This window comes from Coffea eugenioides, chromosome 11 (assembly GCF_003713205.1).
Source record: "Coffea eugenioides isolate CCC68of chromosome 11, Ceug_1.0, whole genome shotgun sequence".
NCBI lineage: Eukaryota > Viridiplantae > Streptophyta > Magnoliopsida > Gentianales > Rubiaceae > Coffea > Coffea eugenioides.
In genome coordinates, this window is record NC_040045.1 from 52239929 (window position 1) to 52253335 (window position 13407).

Consider the following 13407-nt stretch of genomic DNA (forward strand, 5'->3'; position numbering starts at 1 on the left):
TAATGCATAAAAATAAATGTGATGGAATTACCTTTTACTTTTTATTTTGACCCGCACATGATTAAGGGCAAAAGTGAACCAAAAGAAAAAACTTTTTGATGAAATATACTGTGCATAAAAAACACATCTCCAAACATAACTACTAAATATACGAGACGGAGGAAGTATTAAGGTCCAGTCCACGAGTGGTAGCAGCTTTATGGGGAGAAACAATAATATGGAAGTCGTAATAGAATATAAAGTAGTAATCTACCTCTCAGCAAAATTGACTCGAAAGGGAGGGGTGACTACTTGGGAAATAGTACTATTCTTCGCCCGAACAAAACAAGCTTAACTTCGAAGTTTTGATGGGATCTGGAACATTACAAGCGATTTGTATATTCTCGAGAGAAATTCAATTTTATGTTTTTTTTTTCCACTTTTGATCATGAGAAACAATGTTGTAAATAACCAGCCAAATTTATAGTACATGTTTCGGATCTATCACTTCGACTGTAAGCCATGAATAATGCAGCAAAAGATGAGAGATGCGTTTCCCTATTCTTCATACCGAACGATTTGAAAATCAGTGCGTGGCAAAATTGTGGCATTGATGCCATATTACTAGATACAACTCAATTACAAATATTCATCAACAGTACCTGAGATCCAATATTTCTCGACGTGTACCAAGGCACAAGGTAGAAACTACTTTTAGTGCCTGTGAGAATGTCTTCGACCTCTATGCAATGTCTCCCCTTTCTCCCTACTCCACCTCTGGATGATCCTGAAGGCAAAGGACATAACTCCAATGGCAGCCATGGGATAAAATACCCTATAAGGAGCCAAAGCCAGGCCAGAAAGGTAAGAGACGTATCCAGCGAGCAGATAGGCAAAGCTTAGCCTTATTTCCCATCCACGGTTGTCAGGAAAGGGAAAGAAGAAGTTGAACTGCGGCTTTGAGTCAGACATGCCATGCAGCACTACCCCAATGCACAGACAGGAATCCAAGAACCAAGGGAAGTTCTGACCTGCACCAATTCTCTGGAAACGTAGGAAAAAATTCATAGACTTGAGTAAAGCAGTTCATGAAAAATGAAGAAAGAAAAATGGATGAGAAATTAAGAAAAGGAGAGGTAACATTTGAGTGCCATTAGAGAACATAACTGGATTTCAACCTATACGAGAAGGACCTGCTTGACCAGTACCACACATTATTTGGTGACCAAATCACCACAAATTATACCCTTTAAGCAGAATATACACTACTACATTCATGTCAAGAGGCGTATGTAATAAACGCAAACTCCAAAATTTGATCCAACTGTAAAAGAAATTCATGAAAAGTGTATTGCAATCATTGCAAATGAGTTAAAAAAAAAAAAATTCAACCCACTTAAAGTACTATTGATGGTTGAACATATATTTTCCAAAACATTATCAGAGTCATATGTCCTATTAACTATCAGAAAAATGTGAATTAAAAGATGCGCAGGAGGTGACGGTTCTATATTTAGCTACTATTTAATGCCCCTTAAATCACTGTAAAACAACTCAGAGGATAATTTGTCTAACAGGTCAAACATCGTTTCCCATCCCAGTACTCTATTACACCGTACAAGTAGTCAGACATAATAATTGTGCAATGCAAAACTGAATGCATTCTCTAGCATCCTCAAACAGATAGGAAAAGGCATTAACAACTAACAAATTTAAGACTACCTCAACATGGATGTTTTTTGCTTTACCTGTATCCATGCCATCATCGAAGGGACAAACATTATTGCTGCAAGCAGATGCAAGATAAGCAAGCCATGCCGATGGTGGAATATTTCCAATTGTGTCTCACCGAAGCTTCTTGCAGAATCTGGGCTATTACACATACTTGCTTCCAGAGGAGAGAGCTTGCTTTCACCACTATACTTTGGCATAAAGTGCATAGAGGCACCGATGCCATTTTCTGATTCTACTGACTGCTTACTTCCAGAATGGCTGTGAAATGAAGTCATATAAAAACTGTTCACAAAAGAGAAGAAATGACTCAGAGAACCTTAAGACGACCCTGAAACACATTAAAGACAAGATAAACTGATCCATGCACCAAACTAATGATGATAGAGAAGTGAACTTTAACAGAACAAAAAGACTACAAGCTATAAATAGCAACTCATATGAGAAGAAGTAACATATTCCACATACGAGACTCTGACCCATACTCATAATAATAATTTTATCTGTGCATGTAGAGAAAAAACACAGTAGATAGGCACTGCTATGGAAGTCGTTAAATTCAATCAAGTCTATGATTAATTAATTGATTAACTGGTGGACATTTCCTATTACATTAGATGTGTTTAACATTTTTTATGCTGGATGGACCAAAACAGGTATGGTCCAGCCACCAGAGAGGTATAACAGGCAGGCAATTTGAAATCAGCGCTATAAAATATCGCAGCCCCCTTGTTCTCACATCATAAGTTGCCCGTTGTTTGCAGCGCAAAATCCATGAAATGTAAGAGCTAAAAGAATATGAAGAGTTCTCTTTGTAAAACACTTCATAGACGATGCACATTGAACTCATACTATTTTTTGTTTCTTCCTTCTCCTAAAATGTTCAAGCCTGAAGATTACTTAAGATTTAAAGACAGTAAAAGCAAGGGCTAAAACTGCTACTACTTGGACTTCATAATTGTCTGATTTTTTTTTTTTTGACTCTCTTTACAAACAAGACATTAGCATCAAGTTTAGCCCCGTATTGGCTTTAAGAAGCCAATATTTCTTCCTAGGACAAGGTGTATTCTTACATCCTCTCTTTACACCTTAGTCAATAACAAGCCCCTAGTTCTTGACCGAATCTTCCACGCTTTCCTTTGGATGTCTAAGAAGCTACCTATAGCTTAATCATACATTGCCTTTTGGATTCATTTAATTGCTAATGCAGATTCATTTAGTTGCTCCACATTACAATCAATGATTCATACTTGTGGACTAAAGCAGAGACAGTACCTGCAAAGTGCATTATGACAGGAGATAGCATGTGACAAGAGTAACACAAAAAGGCCCAGGGCCGGATGAACAAAGCACACCAATATAACAGCAACCAGTGATGAAATGGCCAATGGATGGAGCGATATAATCCTCACAATCTGTCTCATCAAAAGTTAGACAGGACAAAATAATCTGAGAGTAAATATTTCAATCCCGAAAAGTTGCTTTGAGCTTAAAGGAAAATCAAAGAAGCCAATCACTGAGCAAGAACAGAAGAAACTTTTGAAATAAGCATATTTCAAACATAAACAAACACAACTAGATAACTCATGATTCTACTTGCTATTCAGGAAAATGAATATTGAACTTCAACTTACCTTAAATGACAGAAAGCTCGTGCAAAGATTGAGAAACCAGTGCAGAAACGAAAACGAAAAATTTCCTTCCCATGCTTGCCACCTGCAAAACAAAAAACCATAGCACTGTTTTAGTGGACAGATCAGCATGAAACAGAAACCTCAAGTGAAACTAAAACCAAAGAATGCAAGCTATAGAGATGTAACTAGATTGCTAGACATATTCCTTGATACTTTGAAGCCCAAGGTGATATGCAGAAAATATAAGCTTCAACGGGAAAGAATGATGCGTGGTTCTTCCATTCTTTTTGTCTATACATCTTTAAATCCCCAAAAAGAAACAATCGAAAAAGAAAAAAGAATCAACTGGAGTATTGTTGTAAGAGAAGCTCTTGCAGATAAACTTGTAAAGTGAACTACGTGGAGGACAACATAAAACATACAGTGCGGACTTGAAGCTAGTTTAGCAAAACCAAAATGTAATAATTACACATTTATAGAATGTACTGATTGGATCCGTGATGACAGAAGGCCCTGCAAAGTTCATTAAGGATGGCAAATCACAGAAAACCTATTTCACCACACATATCTAAACTGTCTAAGAAAATCTCACCACAGAAACCTCTTAAGAAAACCTCAGAAAAAAACCAGAGGGCTTTGGTATCAAAAAAAAAAAAACTTTTACATAGAAATACAGTCTGAGAAGTTGGTAAAAGATAGGAAAAAACTTAGTGAATTGATACATAAGCTGGAATGCTATTTCACCACAGCCCAAAAAGAGAGCGAGTATATAGTGATAGTAGAGAAGATCATGCCCCTTGTTTATTTGAAAATGTTTAGCCTTAACTTGACAAGGATAAAAAGCATGGGAAACTCTTTCGTGTTAATAAAAGCCCATTTAGGAACTTGAGAAAATTCAAATTGGGAGCAGAATTATCTGGTAACAAAAGAAAAAATCAACAGATGTCAAAGAAGTCATCCAGTTTCTCCTAATTTTATAAGTGTTACAGAGGTGTTCAAATGAAAGAAGTCTTACAGATTAAAAAAAAAAATAGCATACACTCCTCTTCCCCCATGCTTTCCTTTGTTAGCTTACATTGGTGACATAAAATGTAGAAGATGCAATGGAAATTATTACATTTGCATTCCAGCATCTATATCTTAAAGGTCTCAAATTTTCCCATGGAGATAAAAGAGTTCTTTCATGGCTTTAGAGTTCTTTCACTTGAAATTCCAATCACCAACTCAAAGACAATGCATATGTTGTCCAATCACTGCTCCATATGCCTTCTTTCTTTTTTGGCCACAATTTTTGTTCACTAACCTCATAGAGTAATCACCACACACATGTATGAGCAAATAAAAAAATCAGGAAAAAGAAAAACAGCACTAACCATTTCTTGATGAAAACATGTACTGCAGCAGCTATAGAGAAGCCCAATTGTGAAATCAATACCAGCACAACTATGGCCCCATTTGCGAAGAGATAACAAATAATTGAGACAATGAAGAAGATTGAGAAAGGAGGAACCGAAACTGAGCTTGACAAGGAAAAGAACAAGGCAACCAAAATAGGTAGTATGCCTAGAACTAAGAATGGCAATAGAATTCTCAAATTCATTTCCACAGCAGAAAGCAAGGAAGGTATGGGCATATCAAGTTCCCATGCATATGCTTGCTGCATCAGAGCGAAAAAGACAACAGCAATTGCAAGACCAGTAATCTGCATCATATCAGTCCAGAAAGTTAAAAGCTCCAGAAAATAAACAAGATACAAGCAAATGATAAACAACTTGCAGATGACTGGAAATAGAATCAGCAATGAATCAAGGCTTTCTGCCAAAAAATATAAACATGCCACTTTCTCTCCCCTCTTGGGATTCACAAGCGAAGAACAGATAAAAATCACTATGCTCTTGCATTAAAGAAGAGCTCTAGTCAAGCAATGTTTGATAAAGAAGCAAATAGATCCTTCTCAACCTTACCCAAATGTGGATTGCATCAAAGTCTATACTTCATATTCATATACTCTTTGTTATTAATAACATTTTCTAAATCTTGTTCTTTCTGTTGCTATTTTTTATTTGTGACATATACTAGAATTTCAGGCCTTTAGTGTTTGTTAAAAGAGAGATTATCAGTAAGCACATGATTAATGGCACAGCCCAGTTGTAATTTGATGGCAGTAAGTTTCTGCATAGCATCATATCCATATGAATTGGTAAAGAAAATTTAAAATTGGCATATTTTGGCACCAAAAAGAAGCATGTAAGCCAATAAACAATTTGTCAGTCATTTCAGAAAACCAAACTTTAAAAATATAAATTTCTGACATTTCCATTATGTCTTAAATAGAGACTTTGTAGCACTTAAGGGAATATGGGCAAAATATTATTTGAAGGAGATGTCTTGGTGAGACTGGAAGCTGAAATAAGATAAGTACATAGGACTAAAGAAACAGCTAGGGAACCACTGGAACTCAAAGAAGAATTTAACTGGATGAGAAATCATGAATTTACCTTGGGAAAATACAACAGCAAAAATCTACCAGCAGAAGCACTCATAGAAACACTCATGCTAGTTTTATATGAACAATGAGGATCTACCTGTACAGAGGGCAAGTTAAAAACCTTTAAGCTTAAAGCACATTACCCCAGTGGACAACAAAACTATAGTTTCAGGAGTTCGAGCAGCAGCTTAATACAAATATTACCAATAACAGCACAACAGTCTTCTCAGACCCTTGAGTAGAGGTCCAAAGCGCTGGAAATGAATCCACTACTAGTGTTTCAGAATATAGATTAGGAAACACGTGAAGACCAGATGTAGTATCCCAGGCAAGGGCCACAGGAGGAAAACATCGCAGCTTACATAGTCCTGAATTTTTGAAAGTGAATTGGAATTATAAATGAAGGAAAAATCACAAGGTAAAAGGACGAGCTGCTTTTGTCCACGGTGCAGAGAGAGAGAGGAGAAATAATATGGACATGAAGTTCCGGCTGCATCAAAGGATGCCAGAGGAAGATTAAGTGGATGCATAACATGGTGATTGACTTTAACAATTCATGGTGAAAAGTCCCTTCCAATAACATGAATCCATGTCTGACGATTCTGACTTTTATAACCATCCACTGACAACTTGTTTGACACATATAACTTAAATTCCGTAATTTTCTTGCAGTGTTTAAATCAAAAGGATCACTTCACCGCAAAGAGAATCTATTCTGAGTCACTACTTCAGATCTGGGGAACAATATTTGAGGAAGATACAAAAGTTTCAATCAGAAGGAAAATGTCAAGGTCAGACCATGTTTACCTAGAGATGTACCCATATGCAGATAAATATGTACATTTGAATATATGAAACTATGAAACAATGGGGGAAGAGAGGGAGGGACGAACAGGAGAGTATAACATAATCCTTACTGCTTGTTTCAATTTCTCCAGAATCTTCAAGAGGAAACTCTGATCCCTTTATTCCACAGCCTGTAGTTTTCAGAGAAAGCTTCACAGGCAGAAGACCTAAGCTTATCGAAAATGATAGATTGAACCCAAGAGGATGATCCTCCTCCAATAAGAAGTCCTGTAAGAATTAGATCACGCGAGTATGAAGCACTCATTAATTTGAGTATATGAAATCATAAGCTTCTTAAGTTTGCAACTAATACTGAGAAATTAAGCTGTATCTTGCACATAATTACCTTTTGAGAGAACATGGAGTGAACCAATGTCCAAGGAGAGAATACTCTCTCCCCTTCCTTTGTCTTGAAGAACTGCCCAACACCCATGGAAGTTGCTGGCGGAGGTCTCCCTGAAAGAGTCTGAGCACTAAAAGGTAAAAATATGCATAATGCTCAAGTTAAGAATTTCAGCACGAAATGTTGTTTTTCTGGATAAAAATTCCATTTGCATATATAATATAGAAAAAAAAGAGAGGAAAATATGAAGTTTTTTTGACTTCAGAATTTGAAATAAAAGATTGACACTCAGTAATTACATACATTCCAATAAAATCACTTCTGTAGAATTTAAACAGTCAGGAGGAAGTCAACAGTACAAAACATGCTGCAGTGTGAAGTTGACAAAATCCAGAAATCAAACAACAGTAAACCTGCAATTGAAATGGAGCAACAATAGCCCTCTGATATCAAGAATAAATGTAGATGACCAGACTGAGTTAATCCTGCCAAAACAATCACTTTGTACCCACGCACAGTACTATAGGGTCCATGTAGTTAGAGAGACAACAATCTTCCCAAGCATCAATCAGTCTCACACCCAAACAACTTGGAATCCTAACTATGTTCAGCTGGCATGTCAATATGATTCTCAATGATGCTTGATGGATTCTTTTCTATCCTATCAAAAACACAAAAATAATTTATTGAAGCTCCTGTAGAATTAAATTGAAATGCGTTGATAAAGTAGTGGTGTACTTAATCCAATTAACCAGTCTTCGTATTTCCTACTGAGATAGGCAAAGTAGAGGATTTAAAGGCAGCAAAAAAAATCGGGTTTTTGACATGTATACCAGCACAGCAATCACGTGCAAAAAGAACCAGCACAACAGTAGGACAACTTTCTACATCAATCGAGCTCAGACACTCAGATTTACATGCCAGTTTATGGGGAGCAACTTTGTTTTCCCCCTACCTTCCATCATCTCTTTTATCTTCATCTAATCAATACTACTAGAAATTCCTTAGAATTATCATTTGAAGAAGGCTAAAACCCTCAGACAATAACAGTTAAGTAAGACTAACATGATAAATAAATTGAATGCCATGACAACAAAAGCATTATTCCCTCCAGTTTTTTTGAAAAGAATAAGGCCACCAGATACAGCCAATGGATAAGAAAGCAAACAATCATTTGATATCAAAAGAGATATTAGACCTGAAGTTTACTTTACAGGATTCATAATTGCCAATAAAAATAGCGATATATTTACCTATAAGGCTATAACTATGATTTGTCTCAACACACAACATTTGCCCAACCATGAACCAATAAGCTTATCAATCCAGGTTTTGCATCCAGACAAAATTTTCACCCACTTCAAGATTTTTGCGGAAAATCTAGTCCATTAAATAAGCCATAGAAGTTCCCATACAAAAGACGCTAGATAATTCACTGCAAATGCAAATTACAGAGTCTCAGAGCATGTTACAAAGCATGCAAAGAAGACTTTGAAGGAGATTAAAATGCTTGAGATAAAATACTTGGTAACCATATTGCAGCTTCTAATGAGACTGCTACAAACATAAAGAAATATACGAGAGACAGACTACAGCACTCAATTCCAGAGCCCGCTACTGTCGTTGAGCCTGTCTGTGAAGCATGTTAAAAAACTATATAGATCCAAAATCAGATAGTAAAACAAAATGCAAAAAGATATTAGACCCCTCAACTTAATGGAATCACAAAGAAAGAAAAGGAGGAGCAACAAGCCAGTAGCTTCGAAAAGACTATACCTGGCGAGGTGCCACTGAAATTGTTAAGAATCGGAAGCCACGCATATCATCCGGATCCAACCACAATACAGCAGAAGGAGGTGCTTGCTCTGTCTGACTACCCGGCTCAATCTATTGAACAAGTGCGTAGTCAGACATAATAAGTAGTACAACCTAACGTGCTACAGAAAACTTTACTTTCAGCAAGGTCCTGGTGACATAAGAGGTACATATCATGTACTACCTGCCTTGGAGCTGGACCTGATGGAATATGCACCATCTTTGATGTAACCTCCAAAATTCGTTGGTTAAGAGAAAACTCAGAATTTGAAGTTTCCTTCTCAGGCCAAAGATGAAGTCGAACTCCAGAACATGGGGCAAGATTTGTAACAAAGACAAAATGATCTTTTCCATTTGAGCCCTGATCAGTTAATCAAAATCTGCCCATTTTAATCTACAAGTAGATACAGGAATGATCTTACCACTTTCAACCCTGAAAGTGGAAACTATTTAAAACTAATTTCTGTTTATGTGGAATGAGCTTACCACTTTCAACCCTGAAAGTGGAAACTATTTAAAACTAATTTCTGTTTATGTGGAATGAGCTTACCAGCTTCTCAATGTCCAACCACCGCCTCCTTCCGTCCATAGCCAAAACAGTGACGCTAGTTGTCTGAATATACAAGTCTCTTTCAAGCCCATCCTCATTCCAATGAACATGACTAGGACAAGAAAATGTATGTGATATTTGAGATCCTGCATTACCAAAAAGTACATCAAGTGCCAAAATCATTCTCAATCACAAAAAGCATAACTGCTTGCAATTTGCTTAAGGATAAAACTTAAGAAGACAAAGTTCAAAGGAAGACCAATCTTTAAAAAAAAAGAATCGAGATTTCATGGAAGTGCTAGCATCCTCTTCATCGAATTTTTCACAATGAATTTCAGGAAAAAGTTTCTCGCAGATTGCTCCAGACATATTTCCAGTGACTCACTTGTAGCATATGATTGGCACCAAAAGAACATCTAAACATATGAGAAAAAGAACCCAAGGTATACCAGAATAATCCTTGCCATTAAGAAAAGGAATTGGGATTGACTGTTTGGGCAATTTTGACTGTCCCAACCAACCAAAATTTTGTGATATCCCACTATGAAGCATTTTCATGAATATTCCAAGTCTTTTACGTACATCAGGTACAGGTTGACCTTTCTCAGGGTCTATCAGACTAAGGAGAGTGTGAGACACCTGAAAGTAATATCAAACATCAAAATCAGATTCACTCATAGGGTTAAAATGCCCTCACAAGAGAAATCTAACTCACTTGGACAACTAATTGATTACACCATAGAATAACTTGGTGCTCCATAGACAGCCACACGTTCTTCATGCCTGTACTGCTAATGGTAAAACCATGTGTAGGAGGCACAATATCATCAAGGGATTCTAACTTTGATCGTACCTGAGATTGGACATAAAGGAATAAAATTTAATCTACCATCCAAAACATGAAGAAAAACACAAACACTAGCTAAATAGGACAATAAAAGGACATTGTATGACCATTACAACACCTCTGTGCCATCAGTGTAGATAAAGTGACGTGTTAGACTTCACAAAAAGATAGCCAAACGGAATCGGAAGACAACTCAGCTTTCTAAAAACAATCAACAGCATGGTAGCAAAAAATGATGGCACAGATAGGTAAATCTTCAATTCTCATGGTAAAACATGGTAGCTAGCTCTTTAAGAAGAAGCTCAAGAAGCAAATAGCATGAAGAACATGCAATCATGGGAAATCGTCAATTACAGCTTCATCGAATTAATGAAACAAAAAAATGCATTCCTACTACAGTTGCAAAGGGAAACAATACCTGATAATCATTATAACCACCAGAAATTGAAACAACAACTACACGAGAGAGTAAAGGGTCAGACAAATGGTGTCCAGATTGAGAGGTTTGACCCCCATATCCTTTTCTCCACTGATTATTTACACTTGAATAATAATGTCCCAGAGATGGCTGTAAGGCCAAAGGAGGTGACCTGGACATAGAGCAGAAATGACAAGTATTGATTAAAGCATGAGTTTCAAAAACAACAGAGAAACGTTTAATGAGAATTGGAGTTACTGGTGTGGAGTTGAAAGTGTGAGAACAGTCTCAACAGCTGACTTCCTCAAATCAGGGTGGACGATTGCAGCTCTAGCAACAAATCCACCCATTGAATGACCAACTAATATAACATTTCTTGGCAGACTTGCCGAGAAAGCAGCACCTTCTTTTATTCGAATATTGTGAGACTCTTCATACAGATCTAAAATCTGCTAAGACGAGAGATAACAAACAAATAGAAAGACCTAAATACAATAGTAAAAGCAATACAATAAAGAAAAGTTATAAGAGGATGAAATTTCTTTGTGCAAAGTTTGATGATACAAAAGATAAGGCAGTGAAACAAAATGGGGAGCTTGCAAATTCAAGTGACTAATTACTAAAATAGAGATTTCAATTTAGCTGCTAAAACGAGTCACCAAAAAATATCAAATTTATTATGTCCTCAAGATGTAAAACTTCCTTTTCAATACACTGTTGGCATTGTCAAAGCATAAAAAATATGGGGGTTGACAGACTACACAAAACTTACAAGAAAAACACTTTCCAAATAAATTAAATTTGCAGCAGTTAGCTATGTGCACCAAAGAGGCAACACAGAATAGGAATGCAAGAAAGGCTTCTGCAGAATGTAGCCCATTGAGCCCATTCAGAGTAATAAGCAATAGTTATGATAACATACTGCCTGATGCTACTGCATTTCCTAGTGGAAAAAGTCTCAATAATTTAAGATGAACTAGAATGCTAAAAGCATCCATTTCTTGAGTTGGTGCAAACATCAAATTTTGAATACCCTTCCAGAATTTTGAAAATGATGATAGGTAATACCCTGTGAATTGCATATACTACATATCTGGTGTGTTCTTCAAGTATTTGACCATCCATTGCCGAGTGTTCACCTTCAAGGTCCACAGCAAACCAGTCAAGCATGCGAGTATATTGGCTAGGTAAGGGAAAATCTGCCAGATCAGAATCTACTGCTCCCTTTTCAAGATTCTCGCTTGCTTCTTGGTAAAACATATGTTCAAGTGGACCTCCTTGATAAGCCCTATCAGATTCTGCAGCCAGAGATCTGACCTGTAAGGGAAGGAGGAAAAGAAAAAGTTGAATTAGAAAGTTAACAGGGAATCCATTTCCTTCGGTCATATACGGTAAAACGAAATCTGCCAAGTTAGTACAGGTATTCCACATGCCATATTCCACATCAGAATCACAATTTCCAGTGAGATAATTTTGACCTACGAGGCTTATAAAGGATATAAGGGTAATGCCCACTGCTTGGATGAAGTTTGGCAGTAAGAGGAAAACCTTATAAGAAATGAATGGGACTTAAATTACTCGAACAAACCAAGACTCCAAAATGGGAAATTCATAAATCAGGAGAACTAGGTAAGGAAATGACAATAACAGAAAAAAGAAAGCGAAAGACTTACCTGTTTGTAGCTTCCACCATTGCCAGGTACGAAAAGAACAGGAACCCCATTAAGCTTCTTGATGTGCTGATTAAAATCAATCTTCCTCCATCCTTCATGGTACAAGTACAATCCATACTTGGCGGAAGACACGTTTTTAGGTGCGGAGATAGGGATGTAAGTGGGATACATGTAGGTCATAATACAACCATTGGATACCGGTTTTAGCAAGTGAATCAACCCCGCAAGGCTTATCCATACGGCAATTCCAACTACAGCTGCCAATCTTACTCTAGTTATCAAACCTTGCATTCTTGGATTATTACCCATATATGCCCAAACCAAATCTTGAACTTCTTTCATCTGATTCCCAAAATGAGTTCCATCCTTGAAGAAAAACCCAAACAATCAACGAAATAGCTTTAAACTGCCACTTTAAAAGCTAGACACAAGAACCACTCAAAGAAAGGAAAAGAAAATGAACGTTGAAATGAGCGGTAACAAGTTTATCTAACTCAATATAAGTACATAAAGGACTATCATAGTTGCACATAGTAATCATTGGATTGTCGATTACAGAGCGGGGGAAGGGGGGGGGGAATGCAATAATCAAGAAAACCGGATGAGGAGGGAGATGTACTTCAATGATGGACCATAATGATCCAATGCTGGTAGTCTCCACTTCCCTTCAGCTTCGGACAGCAAAAGAAAGAGAAGCAATCCTCAAAGAAACAAACCCACCAAGAAAGTTTGCTCTTTTTTCTTGGTTTAAATGAAGAAGGCTGAATACCCAGCTGAAAAATAAGAGATCTAGGAAAAGGATGGGCTTGCTGTACTAGAGATGGACTAACAGAGTAGTACAATCTTCTATCAGTAGCAGATGAGTAGAATAGAAGTGCTGATGCATGAGTAAGTAGTAGTAGTAGTATTAATACTGCTGCTAATCTTTGATTATTCTACCATTTTCATCACACTATTTTCAGTACGATGATAGGGGAGTTAATCCACGTACTAAGACACTGCCTTTTTGAGGAAGGAATCCCTAATTTGTGAAAGTGGCGGGTGATCCACCCAGTCGTCGTCACAGGTGCTAAGTGCTACTGT

General features: G+C 37.1%; 1 protein-coding gene across 2 annotated transcripts; it reads right to left on the reverse strand.

Moving 5' to 3' along the window:
• Window positions 1-447: 447 nt before the first annotated feature.
• LOC113751566 lies at window positions 448-13342 on the reverse strand. 2 transcript variants are annotated; one of them, XM_027295619.1, is made up of 19 exons: window positions 12944-13342; window positions 12325-12690; window positions 11720-11968; window positions 10910-11100; window positions 10652-10823; window positions 10102-10239; window positions 9836-10025; window positions 9387-9532; window positions 9021-9197; window positions 8798-8908; window positions 7025-7144; window positions 6750-6906; window positions 6037-6200; window positions 5843-5929; window positions 4718-5046; window positions 3345-3426; window positions 2986-3125; window positions 1728-1971; window positions 448-1023 (listed from the first exon to the last, which is right to left on the reverse strand). In XM_027295619.1, the coding sequence occupies exons 2-19, from the start codon at window positions 12664-12666 to the stop codon at window positions 694-696; spliced, it is 3369 nt and encodes a 1122-aa protein (XP_027151420.1). In that variant the 5' UTR covers window positions 12667-12690; window positions 12944-13342; the 3' UTR covers window positions 448-693. The 2 variants fall into 2 exon arrangements, with proteins under 2 accessions (XP_027151420.1, XP_027151419.1); XM_027295618.1 differs by having other exon boundaries at window positions 1728-1995.
• Window positions 13343-13407: the final 65 nt, after the last annotated feature.

What these genes read in the sequence shown, in the direction of transcription:
- LOC113751566 (XM_027295618.1), bottom strand. Translation starts at nt 12,666, where the DNA reads ATGAAAGAAGTTCAAGATTTGGTTTGGGCATATATGGGTAATAATCCA. An exon ending in GTGGTTATAATGATTATCAG is followed by an intron (nt 10,240 to 10,651) that starts GTATTGTTTCCC and finishes GTCCAATCTCAG; the next exon opens with GTACGATCAAAGTTAGAATC. An exon ending in TTTCAGTGGCACCTCGCCAG is followed by an intron (nt 7,145 to 8,797) that starts GTATAGTCTTTT and finishes TTTAGTGCTCAG; the next exon opens with ACTCTTTCAGGGAGACCTCC.